Source organism: Cottoperca gobio, chromosome 13, assembly GCF_900634415.1.
Source record: "Cottoperca gobio chromosome 13, fCotGob3.1, whole genome shotgun sequence".
Taxonomy (NCBI): Eukaryota; Metazoa; Chordata; class Actinopteri; order Perciformes; family Bovichtidae; genus Cottoperca; species Cottoperca gobio.
The window spans coordinates 14,896,076-14,917,086 of NC_041367.1; the positions used below are offsets into that span (position 1 = coordinate 14,896,076).

The window sequence follows — 21,011 nt, forward strand, 5'->3', positions numbered from 1 at the left end:
TTGTCTGCCTGTTTCTAACGGTTATTTATAAACCCAGTAAACCCACAGCACATTCCTGGCTGCCACAGACTCGGGGAGAGCTGCACCTCACCCATGTGTGTCCTCTTTGTCTCTGCACGGAGCTCGATCCTAGCCGTCGGGACCAGGGATGACGTTGCTCAGTGCGAAGAAGAAAAAAGAAAAGACGGTGATTGTGATTTATTCCCGATCCTGGAGGTGCATGAAAAAGCATTTCACTCCCTTTTTTTTCTTTCTTGTTTTGGCACTTAATTTGCTGTTGGCTGTTGCATTTTTATGATGCTGCTTGTGGTCTTCCATGACTCATATTAATGGGAGGGCCTCGTTCCATGGAAATGGATTCCTCAGTTTAATGTTAGCCTATTACTGAACTTGACTACTTTTGAAAAGTGCAACTCTCTCTCTGCTTCTCTCTCTGTTCAAATCTCCTGGGAATTCCTCTTCTGAGTTTGTGGAAAACATTAATCACATTTCCCTGGACAACTTTTCAAAACCAGCACAGGGCAATAATGCGTTCAGGGTTTTCTCATTAGCAGGACGTCATATTTTCTTTATCTTTAGACTGTGGCTCACCCTCAGGAAATTTGGCTTACTCATGTTTCCTTATGTAAGATGTTTAATAAAATGTTTAACACATGCCAGTCGCTCATGACGATAGCTTTTATTTAATTTTGTTTCTTACCCCAGCAACTCAGGAGGTTTGAGGTTTTTCATTTGAGGTTCATCCTCTTCTTCCTCCTCCTCTTCCATTTTGTTTCTGGCTGCTGTTATGTGCAGGTTTCCTGTAGCTGAATCCAGAGAACTGCTGGAGGAAGTCCAAGCATTAAAGGACTCACTTTCCAAATCCTTTGAACCAGACTTTATTTTCTACTCACTACAAAGGTCACATGAGCTTTTGGTTAAACATGTAATGAAAGCATTATATTTATAGTTTTCTATTGTGCTTTCCAAAGGATGCTGTTGATTTTGACACGCATACAGATAAAGATCTGTTGATTCGGCACTCTTGTCTTTCAGTCTTCGTAAAAGGAATGAACCGATCTTTAAAACACAAAGCACATTCCTGATTTAAAGGCAGGCTTTAAAAGAGTTTCCCCCTCTTGATTACCAATCTCAAGGCCTGCTTTGCTTTGCTTTGCTCTGTTGTGCGGTTTGAAATATTTAAAACATTGGAGATTGACTCCCCTCTGCAGAGCTGCAGTCATGGAAATATATTGTGTATGAGCTGCTCCAAAGACACTTTCAGTAGACCTTTTCTACATATCACAACACATTACTGTAGGATTGAGATGTAAGCTTAATTTGTGGGGGAAATAAGGCCAGCTGATCGTAAGTCCCAATGTAAAGTCATCACTAACAGCTATGATGTAACTAGTTACTTTCACACTAAACCTCCCACTTTGATTACTTGCTACTGCTACAACTAAACTGAGTTAAATGTAATCACAACATTGTTGCAGAAAGTGACGTTTCATCCAGTGAGCCATTCAGGTGAAATTGGAGAGAAAGCTACTGACTACTGATGAAAAGTAAGGCTCGCTTACACTAGAAAAGGTTTGTGTTACATGTTTTTCGACCACGTCAGTAATAAATGGTTATACTAGAAGGTGGAGTGAAATTCGGGGATAAGGGTGCACATTTTCAGACTGTCTCTCCTGGGAAGGCATTCATAGTGTTACAAAATGTGTTACCAAAATGCTACAAATGGTGTCTTGCCAACCAATTGCAACATTAAATCCATGTCAAGCTAGTAATTTCCTCCACATTGTCCTTTTACTTCCTGTCCCCACTGTAAGGCTGATAAAGTATTTAATTGCCAGTGGCTCAAGTATTTCCAGCCTTAAACAGTGAAAATGCAAATGAATAATTGATATGTTGGATTGAGTGCGGAAGATTTGTGCCTAAAGGATTACATCATCTTGTCCAAAAAGCTCTTGAACTGCTGAAATAAGATATCAGAGTCTGTAGGAAGCCGAGGCTTAGAAAGGGCTGGTAACCTCTGCCTGCATCAGTGGGAGGCCTCTGATCTGTATGTCAGGCTTGTGGAGCTGAATTTCAAACACACCGCCGGGCGCACACTATCCTCTGATGCCGTTCATGTTTTTGAGGCAGTGGGAGCTTCAAGCTCAGACGCTGGACGGCTCGCTTTGCCTCCGTGAATGGAAATCACTCGGCAAAAAAGAAAACTATGCGTTCGTTAGTCTTGGCTTTGTTTCCTTTCCAAGAGTCTTTACAGCCAGGTGTGTACAAGACAAATCACACTAAAAGAGGCCCTCAGGTCTACAACATGGGAAGGTGGTGAGTGGGGAGATTACCGAATGTTTATGTAAACGTTTTTTTTTTTCTCCTTGTAAGAGTTTCATTTAAGACGGCGATGTCGAGGAGGATCAGGGGTTGCATGGAAGTTGTGGTTGAACGGATGACACAAAGGCTGGGCTGTTTTAACCGGGCTATTAAAGGCTTGAACTTTGGACCCATGCTCTGCCCCGTCACTCAGCCCTCCATCAGGGGGATGTGACCCTGAAAATTCACACTCATCTTGTCTTTTTTCCCCTCCTCTATCAGTCTGTCTGTTCTTCCCTTCTTTCATCATCTCTGTTGCTGCTGTTTGCTCACTCTCACTGGCAGATGTTTGTTTACAAATGTAAAAACTCTCAGGTTACCTTGTTCGCGTCACCTTTCAACACAGCATTTCAGCAGAATGGAAAGGACTTAAAGTGCTTATTTAGGGTTTTGAACTAATCGTGTGTGAAAAGCAGGTGTTTAGTTGAGTTACAAATACTCAAGCGTGTTTAGTTGTTCCTTGAGTTTCACCACATCAGACCACGCCGGCTCTGTCAACAATGTGCCCTCGTAAATTATAACTGCTCTTCAAAATAAAGCGATACTAGTCATACAACTGTTGCTACAGTATCATTAGCGGCAGTCATTGCTTGCGAGTCATAATATGATTTGTTACTCCTTTATTAAGGACAAAACAAGATTCAACTATACTGCCTGTTCTGAATGTTTTAGTTGTGTTTTACTTTCCTGCTGACCATTCTCCAAACATCATTTTTTCAATTCTGCAAGTAGGTAATTATTATTTTCTGCAAGTAAGGCATTCACTGAAAATCAACCTGCAGAGACATGAAACTAGTTTAAGATGCATAATCCGTCACTATAAACATTTCATCACCTTATATGTTCTCATATTACGTATATTGTTTATGGTTATTTAGTCGTGGGCAGGGACTGTTTTGAAAACTCCCTATTGATGCGTTTAAGCACAAACGTCCTCAGACTTCAGGTGCCCTATAGCAGACATCAACAGACCCCTTTGATAGACTGAACGGAGCTAAAATGCACCTGATAGATATTCTCCCCATCCCTACAGTCTCTCAGCTGTGCTGGGAACTCTCGGAGATCCCCCAAGAGAAGCTGAAGGAAGTTGTAAGAGGGAAAGAAAAGGCACTTAGTTGTGCTGCCACCACAGTCCTGACCTTAAATATCTAGAAAATTGATGGCTGTTTATTTTGAGACTCAGCAGGGGTTTTGGCTCTGAGCTACATATCAAACCTTTTTATAAGTACTTATGAGGGGGAGTGGAGCCCCAGGTCCTCTAGCAGAGCACTACAGCTTGTTCCATGGACTCTGCTTTTAACGGAAGGTGGCTTGGTCTTTGGTGTGGAGGCTCCTGAAGTCTGCAGCCCTGTGTCAGAGCTGAGGCTAGCCAGATCAGTAGCATGTTTTAAACCACTTCTCAAAGCTCTATTGTATTGAGGGAAGCATTTTAACAATGTGCTTATATCTTGTTTTATCACTGTTCCAAGTCTGCCTGTCTCCTCTCAAATTATTTTTTATTTCCATCGTCTTTGTTTCCTTTTATCTACTCTTTGTCACTTTTTTTGTAATCCTGTTTTGTAAGATACTCTTTGGTTGATGTAAACACAGTGAAATAGTATCCCCAATGTCCCAATTAAATTGTGGGAGTCAAGAATTTAAGGACATTCAAACTGTAATTTTACTATTTGTTTTAATGCACTTGCATTAGGCCACAATAAAGTAGTTATTCATCGATGAAATGGAATAAATAAATGCATTTTGGTTCCTAAAACCTGCCTGCTGAAGTTTGTCCCGTCGCATCCCTAGACATGTGACCCAGGCTTGATGGATTTTTGATTTGTATGATTTTTTGTGCAATAATCTGGAATGAAATTAAATTTGTACCCAAGAGTCTCTTCAACTGGCCAATATGGGCTGATTCTGTTAGAAAGGGAGCTTATGGGAGTCTGAATCTGTCACCCCTGCTGTGAAAAGTGTCCGGGGATTGGGGGATGGGATAAGCCGAGAATAAGGAGTGCATGGAATAGGGTGGGCGGGTTGGGCCTCATGCGAGATACGAGAGGGGACCAGCTGTACAGCTCAGCCATAAAAATGCACGGGGTCGGTCTGCAGCAGCATCCAAACAGATGTGACTTTTCATGAGCGTAAGACGAGAGGAGGAAACGGGCTAATAGATGGATATAAAGTTTCACCCTGTAACCAAATGTCACTCTAGAGATGCATGTAGCTCAGGTAATGGGCAGAAAGAACAAGAACATCCTTTGCCTCGGGAAATAGGAACCGTTGTTGAGGAGGCAGCCCACCATTGTGCATCACAGCCCAGAGCAGCAGAAGGTTTTAAGACATGTGAGAGGTTGAACTTCCTGGGACAGAGGGTGGTTGTCAGGCTCATATGGCTATATATAGAATATATGTGTTTCTGTGTGTTTGTTTTATGAGGCAGAGCAGACACAGGGTGTCATTGTGATTTATGAGGCTCCTCGCTGGCTGTGGAGGGTACAAATGGACCAACAATATGCCCTGCCAAGTACAAAGTGCCTCAACATCATGCCACTTAATGTGTATATTACGCTTTATTTGATATGTTCAGAACATTATTCAAGATTTAAATAGCCTATCATGCTTTTTGGGGATGACAGTAAAATCCCTTGGTGGTGGTATTGCTCATGTGCGCTGTGCGAATTTGGGCTGACTCAAAATCACGAGAGAAACGTGGTGAAATCCTTGGGTGTCGGTCAAAAAGATGCTCTTCGATTGTACTGTGAGACATGTTCACCGACCAAAGACCGGCTGCATCAAAATTCTGATTGTGTGATTGCCCCAACCCACATTTACAAACATTCACAATATGAATTTAAATGAAGCAAAATATACTGTTAAACTAGCATAAGGCTAGTGCTAAAAAACATGTTTCCCTCAGACACTTTGCAAAATCAGCACTTTTTGTTTCCCTATTTTTCATAGGCCTCTCAATGTCCTCTTTTTTTTTTTTGATGCATAGATAAGCCAACGCTATGGTCAAAGCTTGTTTATTCAAATACTTCATAATTGAAAACATGAGCTCAAGACTTTATTAGACCCATCCCGCACAATGTGATATGCAGGCAACTTGTAAGATTGTCGTCGCGGCACAGTCTAAAGGCGCCTAGATTTTGACGTCTGTGTTCTGTGTGTCTGGTTTGCTTCAGTAATGCATGGATGCAATAATATAGTCTCCATTTGAATACCATTATAAATTGGTTTCATACTGGAATTACATGCATTCAGTCCTATTTTCTCTATAGACCAGTGTGAGTGTAGAAAGAATGCACAATGGAGCGCTAACCAGCCACCTAGATAGACATAGATTGTCTGAGCTGCCCTGATTATGCACAAAACGCTGTTAATGTGTCTGAAATGTTCCCTTCAAATTTCCATAAATATTAATGTGTTGTGTTGGGATCAGGGATTGAGCTGCTCCCAGGGCTCCAGCACAAGGAGGAGTGGTGGGAGTTAAATGTGGGGTCAAACAGAGGACACAACAGGGAAGCTGTCTAAACCCGACACCCAAACCCCCCCCCCCCCCCCCCTCTTCGTCGGCACTCCAGGAAACTAGGGTACCAGAGAAACGGCAAAGTGGAGGCTTATGGGTAGAATTAATGCACGACTGCTGTGCATCTGTTTGCTGAGAGTAGCTAATTGAGCAGCAAGTCTAAAAAGCACATGCGTAAAAATCAAGTTGTGCTGAAAGGCTTATTCTAATGTGTGTTTTGTCTCATTATTAATATGCAACAGCCTGGGATTCCCCAAGTGCAGAAGCATAAACTTAATGAGGCTATATAAAGTGCTTTTCTGACACGCATCTAACTTTATTTTGACGCCAGAATAACTCCATACTGTAATGGATTACAGTTGAGTGTGTTATAGTCTATTACCTTTTGGCACACACACAAACTCCAAAATGCACCGGGCTTTCCAAGTCATGAGTTGGCAGATGACTGAGTGTATAATGCCAGTCTCAGAGGGTCACACTAAGGTAACTGATAGAGCAGGTCCAGCTGGTCCAGAGCCAGAGCAGCTTTATATCGTCTCTGTCTGTCTGTCTGTTAGACCCTGCAGGCCTCCACTTGATGAAAAGCAGGCTGATGGTGGTGAGTGTAGAAGGTTTGAGTTACAACTAACTGAGAAATGACATAATATTCACACAACAAGCTTCTGTCATCCTGTGAACAGCGTTGAGGTAAATCATTACCGCTCACTTGAGTTCAGCAAAATTGAATGATTTACAGAGATTGACCTCGATAAGAACGTTACCCGGATGTTACTTCTCACATACAATATATGTTTTTGTATAGTTTGGTTTCCACACTAGTGCAGACAAATCTGAAAAAGGTGTTTTTTACATGTTGGAAGTTTTGAAGCCACATTTAGTTTTGTTTTTACATTGTTTTCTAAAAGTCAGAAAGATTGTCATTCTGATGTTTAAACGATGTCCGGTCTGGCTAACTATCTTACTTTAGTGGATGCCTGAAATAAGGTTTGTGGTTAACACAAGCTTACGAGATGTTTAAGAGATCTCGTGAATTTTTAAGCTTTTCTGGTCTTAAAAAACGTGGTTGCTAACAAGTGGCTAAATAAGGCTACTAAACAGCCAGGGTGTTGTTCGTTTATGGCCTAATGTTAGTTTTTTACTTCTGGCAAATGGATTTATGCTTAAAACATTATAAAATTGGTGTTAATTTGTGAAGTTTATCTTGCTGAAAAAAACCTGTTGGCTAAACTTGTTAGCCACAGAGTTTATTTTGTACAATAATCCAAAAGGCAATGTAAAAATCCCCCTTTTGTGTATAGAAGTACACAAAACATGGTTAAGTTGGAACAAAATAAGCCTGATCTCACACTTTACTCATCATTCTTATTATACTTTGGCTAAACTCAGACGACAACAGCATTTTAAACTAATTTATGAAGCTAACGTTAGCTTATTTAACTAGCTAGCTTCAGTTGATAAAATTGTGAAAAAACGACAGTCGTGGCAGATACAGAAATGAGAAGACTCATTTTGTATAACACTGTCTGAAATTAAGAAGTCATTGTTTAAACAATTACTTTAGCAATGAAGGAAAGCTAAGGTTTAGCAATGGTCATTTTGAAAATGTTCAGTCCATGCTAAAACACAAAGTGTTTTCTAGTGATTAGTTGGCACAAGACAACACACTGCTTTCCACTGGATAGTTATTTACAACTATAAAGCATGAGATGTGAGTGCGATGGCAAATCCGGATTCTCAAACATGTATCACATGATAAACTCAAATCACATGATTCTTCTTCTCTTTGGGTGGAGAAAATGTCAGTTTAGCATGCATAGAAGTCTAAAGCAGAGAGAAAGGATGCAATTTAAAAAACATTTAAAAGAAAATCCACATTAGTTTGGATATGGCCTGTGTGTGTGTGATGGGTTTACACTTTGCTCTTTGTGCTTCATCATAAAGAAAGAGGGGTAGATGGAGAGAGAAATAAAGAACAGTAAGTCTATGGGGAGGTAGGCAGACTGGTCTAAACACCACTGGGAGTGAAGAATGCACCCCCTGCCGTCCTGACCTTTGGCCTTGCCGAATGTAGGCCTCAGGGGCAGCCCACGCCTGTGGAGAGACAATGCTGCAGATACCTATTGAGCCCTGGCTTTTTAATCCTTTACAATCCCCCCTGCTTTTTTACACCACGTTCTTCACTACATAAAACCTTCTCGCCATACAGGGTCCAAGTTTGGATTTAGAGCCTGTATTCAAGGGGTCGCTTTTGTGCTTTCCAGCAAGACTGGAAGAAGGAGGAGACACCCACACACCTCCCTCGCTCTCCCTCCCTCTCGCTCTCTCCCTCCCTCTCTCTCTCTCTCTCTCTATCTATCTATCTTTCTTTTTTTTTTCTGCTGGGTTATTTCCCCCTAAGCCCTGTGACATTCTGGCACCTGTTTTCTTCACAAAAACTGTTAATTTATCACTGAATTATTAACTAAGAGCCCACAATGTGTCTGCACTCTGTGACATGTCCTGACTTTGTGGTGGAGAGGGGGTACAGTTGCTGTGGCAACGGGGGGCCTTTTTATCGAAAAAAAAGAAAGAAAAGCAATTTAGGCAGCGTCTGCGTTCTGGAGGATCCACCACCGAAATGTCTCGGCCAGAAAATGTTATAGGATTAATAGAATACACGAGATGGCTGCAGCGTTTTTGCATTGAAGAGGCATGATGCGAAAGCCTGCTGTGTTCTTTCAGTTTTCGGGGAAGTGCATTTGCCCATCATAATGGATGTGTAGTGCAGAATGAGCCTCTGTAATGAGCACAGTGGCGTAGGCTGGAGTGAGAGGGCTGCACTTTTTGTATTTTACGAATATAGCTGACACTCGAGGGGAAAAAATGTAAGTAGTTGGAAAATAGAAAATCCGGATAACATTTTATAAAAAAACATGTGACAACAGGGTCGCAGAAATGATTGATGGTAAAACCCTGATGAAAGCATACTTCCTGTGGTGTTTTTATGTAATGCAAAATGACATGCAAAAGCTAGATGAAGCACATTAAGAGAGAGGTCATCAGTCTAGCATAGAGAAAGGGCAGCGACTGTGCAGCTGTCACAGGGCTTGAGACGTGCATTTCACCACCACCGGGGGAGCCACGGCGGTGAAGACTCTTGACCGGGTAAAGTGATAGTCAGAGCTGCACAGATTGAAGCGCAAAGTAACACACACTAGTCTGCATAGTGTTGACTGAAGTATGGCAAAGAGGTGGGAGGGGAGGGCTCCCTTTGTAGCCATGAAGAGCAGCAACAGGGTTTTGAAGTGGATACAGGCAGTTACTGAGAGTCTCAGGAGCAGAGCAGAGGCGGGGTGCAGCATGGAGGAATGTAAAGTCAAAGCTGGCTGCAGGGGCCCAGCCAAAAGGGACTTACAGCGGTGTAGTCAGGAGATGTAGGTGGCTAGTAATGAGTTAGCAGACAGGAGACGTTTGTTTCTCATCTGTCTTCAAGTTCAACTCAATCAATGTTTTAGATTTGAACCTGGAAGCTGGCAGACGCATGATGAATGAATGTTATTTTGAATCCATTAAGATTAAAAATCAGGCCATCATATGCGCAACATAGATACTTTAAAGAAGCTTGTGTTGGCGCCTCCCAGAAGGCAAACCAAGAGTTCGGTCCAGCCTGTTCTCCCCTGCTCACCACTGTAAATCTTTACGGGCAGAGATCACGCCGCCTGCAGGCTCTCTCAATAAAAAAAAGACCCAGTTAACGACAAATGCTTTTGTTGAACATGTCTTGTTGGGGGCTGGTCAGTCCATCTTCTAACAAATGGCTTCACATAATAGCAGCCAACATCTATCAGGAGGAAGCCATTGATCACCTGACTGTTATATCATCATTTTTATTTTGAAAAACTCTCCTCTTTTGAAGATTTAAATCAAATCAAACTAGAACATGATTTCCTCTGCGTCCAACTGTGGAACACATTACTTGTTTTTTCCCCAATCTGCCCTGCAAACTGTGCCAATAAATTCCCTCTTGACATGAATGAAAAGATTATATGGGGAACATTTTTTGCACGATAATAAATCTCATTGAGAATTCCCGCGTAGGTTAAATTAAATCCCACAAATCTAGTGTGTGCAGTTGTGAATTGTAAATAGTGTTAAATTCTGGATGAAATAGAATGAATAACATGAACATTTAGTTTAAACTCCCTTTTTTTTTTTCAAGATTAGAATTGGATTATCACCATTTGTCTCTCGTATAATACTCAAAGATAAAGGACTGTGCTGCTATCAGCATCACACCAGGACATCTGTCATGTCCCCTGTTGTAAAGGGCTGACTTTCCTTTTGTGTTGTAATGAAGTAGTGATGGGAGCATCTGGCAGATGGCTCAGGCCTGCCCAGCCCAGTGAAAGTAGATCTGAGAAAAGATAGTGCTCGAACATTGATGGGTGAATTGGTCACGTTGAGTGATGAAATTTCTTCCACTCTAGTTCTCCTAACAGGGTGACGCACATATACCACACCAGAGTCGCTGCAGAGCCCCACTGGTTACTGATTTCACTGCAGGCTACAAAAGGTTTCAAAACGCACTGGGTCAAAACTGAAGCGCATGTGTATAGATTTTAAACTGTTAGCGCTTAAATCTTTTTTTTTTAAAGAGAAGAATGTTGCCATAAAGTGCAACAGTGCCAAGAGGCATTTAACTGATCACTACGGCAGACATTAAACATAGAAATGTGGATGACCCTTCTTTTTGTTTTTGTCTTGCTCCCTTGCGGCCCATAATATACAGGTAAAGGTAGGACATTAATGCAGGTATTGATCCCATAAAAAAAATGTAGCTGCATATAAAAAGAATCAGCATTTTATTTGATCAGTGAGGCGATAAGATTTTCAACCTTGGTATGTCCATGCACACTGATCTACTAGTCCCACAGTGGGCTGATTTGCTCCTCTGGATATGGATCCGCAGCCATGCGTGATCCAATTAGCATGATGAGCACTGGGCGTAGCGTGAGGCTAATGCCTGCATGTCCAAGAGAGTTACTGGATTGTTAGTATGGATTTCCAGCTCTCCCTAGAGTCTTAACAGTTGGTGGGCTCTCTACAAGGGTTATTGGCATGCTTAAACCAGTGTGTAACTATATAGCCAGGCCTCCTGCTCGGCTATATAGTTACACACTCTGTTGATATTGATAATGAATAGAGGCGCCCTTAGAGAAAGCAGGGAATGGCAATCTTGAAGCAGTGAACACAATCTGCAAGCAGTTTGCATGTGAATGAGCAACCAACTACTCTGTTGGACAGAATGTTTTACATTCCTCCACCAGAAACCTTTCACAGAACAGCTTTGCCTGCAAATAACTGTTATTTTCATCGTTGGTTAATCTTTTGCATATTTTCTCAATTCATCTTTTTGTCTAGAAAAAATGAATATGACAGTTTCACACAGTCCAATATATAGTCTACACAGTCTATAAATATATTTTGCTTTGTCCGACCAGCAGTCTAAAGCCCAAATATATTCACTTCACAATTATATCAAACAGAGAAAAGTAGCAAATCCTCACATTTGAGAAGCTGGGAAATGGCAATTATCCAAAAAGTTGACAATTACTTAGCAAGGAATAGTCTAGCATTTTGAAAAATACAGTTTCTTTCACTTTCTTGCTGAGAGTTGGATGAGAATATTGACGCCACTTTTACATCTGTACATGAAATATGAAGCTGCAGCAGGTTAGCTTAGCATAAAGACTGGACACGGAGGGGAAAGGCCTGCCTGGCTTTATCCAAAGGTAACAAAAGTTAGACTACCTGCATCGTACAACAAGCTAAGCTAGCAGGCTGCTGGCTGTAGCTTCGTATTTATTTATTTCTCAATCAACTCTCGGCAAGCAACTACTGTAAATGTATATCCCCAAACTATTCCTTTTAATATTCTCAGCTCTACAGGCAGCAGCACAAGGGAAAACACTTTACTCAAATGAGTTACGCTAGACTAATAAAACCCTGTCTTTAACACTGCTTCTACAAGTTGGAAGCTGTTTCTCAAGATAAGGGATTAGAGCAGATTTGACAGTTTGATTTATGTTTTTTAGTATCAAGTCATATTCTGTATTTATTGTCTCCTGTACCGCCTGCGGCTTTTGACAATGAAACTGTTTTGGGGAAATGGATCGCTGCGGCATGTGATCCTCGAGATTTCTATTAACGATAAGGACGCGGTAATCGTGAGAGCTATTGTCTTCAGTGTTTTGGGGGAAGATTTTGGATTTACAATGAAAACATTAAGAGATTCTGCCTTCTTGCCACCCCACCCATGCTTGTAGTTTCAAGGTCAGTCACCCCCCCCCCCCCCCCTGAAATCATAACAGCCCTTTCATTCTAAAGGCACATCTAAACCTTTTGAAGGATTTAAAATCCTACTCTGATCTCCGGCCAAATCACCAGGCAGACGTGATTCTCGGATGCAGTAAATTGGTGGCAAGACAAAAATGTGGAATTGGTTCTGCCTCTGAGATTATACACAAATCTCTCAACTGCTCTCTTGATGCTGCAGCATGAGAGCACTGTAACAACTTAAAAAGCCTTAGATTTCGTACACATATTCCTCTACTCTTAAGTATCTCATCCTGTGATTCAATACGTAAGGACGTACATTAACCGGTAGTGTGGTTTCTATTGTTAGCCATGCTAGCAGCCTGTTTTCAAAATCACATTAGCTCAGTGTGGATACCGCTTGGCCTTGACATGAAATACATTTCTTGACATTTTAGTTTGACTGCAGAACCAATATCACTATGCTTTTTTCCCCTCTTCCCTCTTGTGTCCCTCTGAAACTCTTTCGGCTAAATCCGACTCTCAATCTCACATCATCAGCCCCGGATGACAGCAGCAGGCGGCTGAGTGAAATGGCTGCAGTAACACAGATGCAGTGTCAGGCACGTTAGCTTTCGGAGACAGTCACAGTTAATGCCCCTAAACTCCGTCAGTTTGTGAGCCCAGATTGAGTTTCCAGAGCAGCGTTGAGCGTGTGGTAAAACTGTTGACTGTGGCAGACACTGAAGTTTGCTTTTGAGGGACTTCCAGACCAACATTGTTGGGAGGCTCCGGGTCGTCTTGTCAATGGGACGGACCGTCTGACCTGCCATCAGAAAGGGCCTGTGGTTGACCTCTGGCGAGTGTATGACGCCATATGTGCAAGGAGGAGACGCACAATATGAGTAAAGCATTCACTGTGCAAGCTTTCCTCTCTCTTATTCAGTCTGCACATCAAAGTCTTTGTGCTAGGCTCCTGCAGTGAAGTCACTGTTGTCACAGAAAGAGCAACAAGGGTTTTTTCTGTTAACCTGTAACCGAACTCCAAGCTTACTTCACTGAGCAGTGCTCACTTCATCTGGCACACAACACGTTAGAATAACTACTGCAGCATCCAGACAGTGCAGATCATCATATTATACGTGTTCTCAAGTGTTTGGCTGAGTGCAGTAGGTCATACATTGGATGGTACAATGTTAAACGTGTTTATTTGACCAAGATACAGTATTTAAAATGTTACATTCCGTTTTATCTTCTACTTTTTATGTATATATTTGACTTATTTTTGCATTTTACTTGCACCATTGTGTCTCCTGCACGATTGTATTTCTCTTTTATGTATCAAGTATACTGTATGTTGCTTTGTTGAAGGAGCCTGGGCCAACAACTACGCTGTAGCTTTTGTCAGAACCTGAAGGATATAAGTCAAATCAAAGAGGGTGAATCAGTGTTTGTCTCTTCTTCTTCTTCTTCTTCTTCTTCTTCTTCTTCTTCTTCTTCTTCTTCTTCTTCTTCTTCTTCTTCTTCTTCTTCTTCTTCTTCTTCTTCTTCTTCTTCTTCTCTTCTTCTTCTTCTTCTTCTTCTTCTTCTTCTTCTTCTTCTTCTTCTTCTTCTTCTTCTTCTATTCACAGTGTAGGACTTTTCCCTCTGATATGGAAAGTGAGCCTCAGATATGTGAAATGCTTGATCTGCTCTTTGATGTTAGTACACTGATCGCTGAACTCTATAAATAGCTTCAATTCATGCACACATTTCTGACTATAAAGGATCATTTCTGACTTCATGAGGTCGAATTCATATCAAATTTTTATTGTGATTTAAATTAAAGGCCAATGTGCGCTCATAAATGCCTATGAAAGCTTGAACTGTCTATCCAAGAATCTATAATAATTCACAGTGCTCAACACCTACGAAGGATTCAGATTTTCTTCTTTACTGCAGAGCAAAATAGTGTTTTTTTTCCAGCATGCTTTTACTCTTATTCATGACACAGCAGGAACAGCACGAGTTTGCTCCAGTTCAGACTCAGGAGTGTGCTTCTCACAGTCTGCTAATTCACCTCAGGGCTGAATGCACTCTATGACTGTGTTTATTTTATTCTACCTAGTCTCCTGGATCTCTTTTTTTTTTAACTGCAGAGAGGGTGTTGGCCCTTTTTAAAATACATATAGTACACGGTTGACATTTGTTTTGTTTATACTGCAGTATTTCAATTCGTAGCTGCGCTGACAACTTAACTCTACACAAATAAATAAGGTATTTCCTTTAAACGATTTGTTTCCAACCTCTCCTCATCATTTTCTCTCCACAGATGAAGCTGTGGAACAAGTACAAGGTGACCAGTATCCCATCTCTGGTGTTTGTGGACGCAGCCACGGGGAAGGTGGTGTGTCGAAATGGTCTACTTGTGGTCAGAGATGACCCTAAAGGTGAGATTGGCGCAGCCACACACACATGCACTTGTGGTATATACATAGTGAAAACAACACACTGATTTATGTTCATCACCTGATCAAGCTCTGACATTAATCCTCTTTACTAAATGGTTAACCTCAACCCCAAACGAACAACCATTCAGCCCTAAGCACATCACCGCTAAACGAGGCAATAAGAAGACATTTGAGGGTCAAAAGGACAGAACAACAAGAATTTCTCACACACTTTGTCACACTGAATTCTTGGTGTTTAGCATTCTTCAGCCTCTCTGGTCTGTGGGTAATAGACGGGATACAGTTTTGAATCCACACAGTTACAAATTGCACACCCTTCACTCTGGGTTCACAGATCAGATCAGACTCTACTGCTACACCTGACCCCCATAAAACTACAGTAGGCAGGGGAATTCCCCCGAGGCACTGGGGCATGGTTGAGCAACCTAAATGTAAAAATAAAGAATTTTGTTTCAACTTTTTTTTTTTTTTTACTTCCATTTTCAATTTGCGCATTCAAAAAAATAAATGAAGCTTAGAACCTGTAATTGTTATCTGTATGTGTTCATTTCCTCACAGTGTATTGTACACCTTAGTTACACACCATAAATGAGTTTCAGAAATTAAAGTAAAGCAAGATGTAAATGAGTACAGAAGTCACACCTGCATACACACACACACACACACACACACACACACACACACACACACACTCATTCTCTGTAATGATGTGTACCAAATGCTTGTGGAGATATTGCAGTGCAACATCCTGCAGCATTTGGCCAAAACATTTTGCAATAGCTCTTTTGTGTTGATGCTGCCGTAATTATGGTGCTGCATGAATATTATAGCGTGTCCGTGTCTCACTCCCTCATCTGCAAACACTATAATTTCTGCACTTTAAGGTGGAGGCAGAGAATTAACAAGAGTGAACTTGCATTCCTTTCCCTGTACAGAGGACGTCCTCTGTGGCTGTCAATATTTTAAAGCGTTGCCTCTTCAGGCCCTGTTAGATCAGCGTGAAAGAAGTCATTAGTCATGTAAGAAGGGAGAATAGTGGCTCTATGGCAGCGCAAGGTGAAGCTCAATGGATTTCACATAAGGATGTGTGACATATTTTCGCTGCCTGGTTTGTGAAAGCCTGTCCAAGCCTGCAGAAATATCCTTAATTCATTAACTGTTGAAACTAGATGTGGCTGGAGAACAGATTTATATCTGGACTTAGTAGCAAATATGGACACAGACACTTGGTTTTGCCTTTACAATGCTCACCACTTACCAGGCTCACATTTGTTTTGTTTTATTATACATTTTGATCTGTTTTTGTATTGAGAGGCAGACTGGGAGCAGTAGCTCACGTGGCAAATCCATTCAGCTATGGTGAAGAAAAGGGCACTAAAAGTTTGCCGTACATCGAGACTGGGAGGGGCGGCTGAGCGATTCACAGCCACTCTCGATAAAAGACCTGACTTGAGTGGCGGCAGACTAGCCTGCAGCGCAAAGATGGAGGGCACTTTTACAATCAGGACAACAATAAAAGGCCATGTCAGCATGGTGCAGACGTGTCATTCCTGCCTAATGAAGCCCTAGAACACCACGCTCACATAAAGGGCCCATTATGAACCAGCCATACAAGGTTGTATTTATAAGTACCTCCTTTTTTATTCAGATGTACCAAATGCGTCTTTACAGCTTGCAGCAGCTTGGTAACAATGAAGACACCTTGAAAAGGAAATGAAAAGTGTGAAGGAGAGAAGTATTTCTAGCAACCTTCATTTGCTCAAGAGGCATGGCTTTCACTTATCATTAAAACCATTTTATGAATCCGTTCTGTATTCACACTGTTACATGTGACAAAAAAGCATGTAATACGTAATGTATACATGACTTTTTGTTATCAAACAGCCATGGCATGAACAGAAAAAGTGTCTCTGTCTTAGAGCTGTAATGATTATTCAATTAATAGATTAGTCAATTGACAGAAAAAATATTTGGATAATCTATTAATCGTTTTGGTAATTTTATTAAGTAAATAAATGCTGAAATCAACTGTTTCCAGCTACTCAAACGTGAATATTTTCTGGTTTCCTTTGTTTTCTCTGACTGTAAGTAGAATATCATTGGTTAAAACAAGACATTTGAAGATGTCACCTTGGATTTTGGGAAACTCTGGGAAATTCTTTTTTATTTATTCATTGTCATTTAAAAGATTAATAAATAATGAAAATAATTGTTAGTTGTAGCCCTACTTTCTTTTCTTCATTCTTCAACTCACACTCTAGTGCCGTGACGCTATGGATGACAGCGTTAGTCCACCACTTTGGTCCAGACTGGAATATTTGGTTAACCACTGGATCGATTACAGTGATATTTTGTACAGACATTAATGTTCCCCTCAGGACAAATTGTAATGTTTGGTGACTTCCTGACTTTTCATCTAGCGCCAACATTAGGTCACAATTTGAATTCGCCCAGTATTTTGTTTTATGACCAAATACCTGCCAAACTAATGACATTCCCATCAGCCTCAGCTAATTATTATAGGCATACACACGGCTCATTGTGAGTGTGTTAGCATACTGATGTTAGCATGTAGCTCAGCACTGCTGTGCTTATGTACAGCTTCACAGAGCAGAGAGCTTGTTTTTTTATCTTCCTTTTTCTGATTCTTTTCTTTCCCTTTTATCCCTTCCTTTTGCCCCCTCCACTTTCCTACCCTCTCCCAGGCCTGGAGTTCCCTTGGGGGCCAAAGCCATTTGCGGAGGTGGTGGCAGGGCCTCTGCTCAGGAACAACAGGCAGACAACAGACAGCAGCTCTCTGGAGGGACACTACGTGGGAGTGTACTTCTCAGCACACTGGGTGAGTACAGGAAGCAGAAAAAAGGGACAAAGAGGTCCCTGATTTTTTTTAACTTTTCTGGCATCCTGACCCTGTCAGAACAGCGAAACATCGGTGAGAAGAAAGGGCATCGCCAGCAGAGCAGAGCAGGAAGAGACGGCAGTTAGTCAAGACAGATAAGAGAGAGTAGCAGGAGGGTTGCGGCGACTCCATTGTGTTAGTGTGTTTACAGTAACAGTGGTTAGCTATCCCTGTCAGTCCTTTCACCACCACCTCTGGACCTTTTTTTTTTTTTTAAAGTAGGCATCGGTCACCACACCCCACTGACATCATCACTATTGTCTGTTTCGCTGCTGGACCTGCTGATAGCCTGGGAAGGTCATGACTCAGTGATGCGTGAACGGAGGACTGTTCCTGATGAGATGCAGCGCAGTCTACAGAGGCCAGTAAGCAGAGCAGCTGCCAGAGCCGCAGCCTCAGAGACCGGTGACGCCTGAAGGCTGGCTTGAACCCCAGACCCATACAAAATTGAAAAGGACAAGTCACAAAAGCCATTACAGGAGTTTATTTGTGGTGTTTTTACACCACGTTACGCGTGTAAATCTATCCGCTATTAAAGTCATTTTACAAACATGAAATGCCAGCACCTGGCCTTGGCATCCGTTTAAATAGACGTTTTTTTTTTTTTTCGCTTAAGGTTCTAAGGACTTGAAATGTCCCGTGGCAGAGAAGCATGACCTATATTTCACTGTGCATTTGCTTTTTCGCCTGCAGTGTGAAGGAATGTTTCTTTTAACTCATTAAAACAAAACTTGAGCTAAAAGTTCAGTCACAAACATTAGCAAAGAATAGCCCACATACAATTGCTTTATGACTCTAGTATTGCGACCACACTGTGCTATCTACAATACAGTATAAGGTCAATGTACTGTGTTTACTTCTATGAGCAACAGAGGAAGGAGTCCATCAATAAATCGATCGAGGCTTTATGCTTCACACTCTTCCTCACACGGTCCCTTTGTGTCAGTATGATGAGTAGTCATGACTGGATCAATGAAAGTGCTTGACATACTGAATCCACTGTAACCAGCTTGAATGATAATGAAATACTGTCTGCTCTTTTTCAATAAATTAGAATACATAATTTACTACATGTTAGTTAATGAGAACTTATTTTATTTATTTGTTTTCTCATTGAAAAATACAACTATTATTAAAGATATATGTTCACAGAGAAATTCATATACAAATCTACGGACACACACTTGCACACCTGCATATAGCGAAAGTTACAGATGTAACTATGGTTCTATGAATCCTGGATGACCGCCGTGGTGTGCGTTCATCCTCATATGCATGCTGTAGCCTCGATATAAGCTGTAAAGGCTTGCACCAAGCACAAGAGTTTTCACATTTCTTCCCCGTCTCCTAAGGCGGGGTCAAACTATGCCAACTGGATTGGCCGATTTCAGATATGAGCATGCAAGCACCTTAGGGAGGAACGCTGTATTCTGCCACAAAGTGACACCTGAGCCATCAGAGTTCCACCTCCAAACACAAATTATTTTACAGACAAGTCCTGTAGCTCACCTACACTGTTTGCCGAAGTGATGGCAAGGAGAAAAGCAGTTCTACAGTGCTCTAGCATTCAGAATAGTCATCTTGACCGGCTCTATGCACTCACTCAGCAACGGGTCGGCCCTCCAGCAGCCAAACCCAAAGCTGAAGGTGGCAGGGATCAGGATGCCAAATCTTGTCTTTCCTGCCGGGGAGACGCCAGGGTCTCCCGCAGCAGAGTCTGTGCAGCAGGGAGAACAAAGTCCTGGCTGGCAAAAGGGGGCCACCAGAAGAAGCCGTTGGCCCTGTTGAAGCACTCTGAGATGTGTTGGTAAGATCAGAGGAAGGGGTGGAAAAGCGTAGAGAAGACCGCCTGGCCACGTGTGAGCCACAGCGTCTTGACCCAGTGGGTCGACATCTGCGTGGCAAAAAGATCTACCTTTGCCCTGCCGAAGAGCCGCCAGGCGCTTTGCATCACCTCTGGATGAAGCTGCCACTCCCCTGGTGGAGGTTTGTGACGTGAGAGAATGTCCGCGACATGGTTTGCCTGTGATGAGGCACAATAGACCTTCAGGTCAACTGATGTGAACCATTCATCCCTTGCAACAACACGAAGAACGTCTACTGTGCTCAACATGTGCAACGGCAAGATTTTCCGGGAATTGTTGAGTCTCCTCAGATCTAGAATTGGTCGAAGTCCGCCGCCTTTCTTTTTTTTACAAGAAAATAGGTCAGGGGATCAGGGGAAAACTATGAGGAGGCGGTGGTAGGCTCAAAAGCTGGCATGTAGTCGAGGCTGAATTTTGCCGCATTCTGCATGGCTGCCAGGGTTTGGCCATCAGATGTAAGACGGAAGAGATCCCTGATGTCACTCCAGCACGCATGCAACTCCCTCAGATAATCATCAGAGGGAGGAACGGGAAAGGTGGTAGGTGCCGGAGTGAGTCTGAAGAAAGCACTGGCAGGCGTAGATTCTGACTGCCGTACATCCAGCTGCAAATGACGAACCCCCATGGAGCTGTCTACTGCCCCCTCTGAAGAGCAACAAGCTGAGGAACCGGAAACAGGCCCAGAGGCACAGTAGGGCTTCTTCTCGCTGTACTCATTAAATTGAGTGGCTGAAGCTGCTATCAAGACTAAATAAAAAATGTTTATTAATTGTAATGCAGCCTACCTCAACATAAAATACCAATATTTAATAATTATTTTTAAAATAATAGAAATCCCAAAGAAAATCTACTCTAATATCTCTGAAAGACCGTGGAGAGTCTCTTACCAGAAAAATAATGTTGCCCCCAAAAGCATGAATTGCATAAGTGCCTGGATAAGAGTGTAGGCTCTCCAAACACACAGACACTCAAACACACAGAACAACAAACATTTTCTCAAGCTACAGTATTACAGTAGGATTGGTGCTTTAGAGGTCTATATTTGAAAGAAGCTGGATACAAAACAAAATTAGAATTACTGGAACGGTGTTTGGGTATTTCCAAACTCTCCTCCTACAGGACTGTCTCAGAAAATTAGAATATTGTGATAAAGTTCTTTATTTTCTGTAATGCAATTAAAAAAACAAATGTCATGCATTCTGGATTCATTACAAATCAACTGAAATATTGCAAGCCTTTTATTATTTTAATATTGCTGATTATGGCTTACAGCTTAAGAAAACTCAAATATCCTATCTCAAAAAATTAGAATAGTTCCTCAGACCAAGTAAAAAAAAAAGATTCATAACAGCCAAACAAAATCAAACATTTGAAAATGCACTCATTACTTGGTTGGGAATCCTTTTGCACGGATTACTGCATCAATGCGGCGTGGCATGGAGGCAATCAGCCTGTGGCATTGCTGAGGTGTTATGGATGCCCAGGATGCTTCAATAGCGGCCTTTAGCTCATTAGCATTGTTGGGTCTGGTGTCTTTCAGCTTCTTCTTCACAATACCCCACATATTCTCTATGGGGTTCAGGTCAGGGGAATTGGCAGGCCAATCAAGGACAGTAATGCCATGGTCA

The 21,011-nt window shown here is 41.9% G+C and overlaps 1 protein-coding gene across 1 annotated transcript in view; it reads left to right on the forward strand.

The window, feature by feature from the left end:
- The window catches only part of nxn (nucleoredoxin), a 56,853-nt gene that overhangs the window by 24,756 nt on the left and 11,086 nt on the right, over positions 1-21,011 (forward strand). The window contains exons 2-3 of the mRNA XM_029446608.1: positions 14,481-14,598; positions 17,325-17,458. Coding sequence (XP_029302468.1) covers positions 14,481-14,598; positions 17,325-17,458 — 252 coding nt within the window. The remainder of the gene's footprint in view (positions 1-14,480; positions 14,599-17,324; positions 17,459-21,011) is intronic.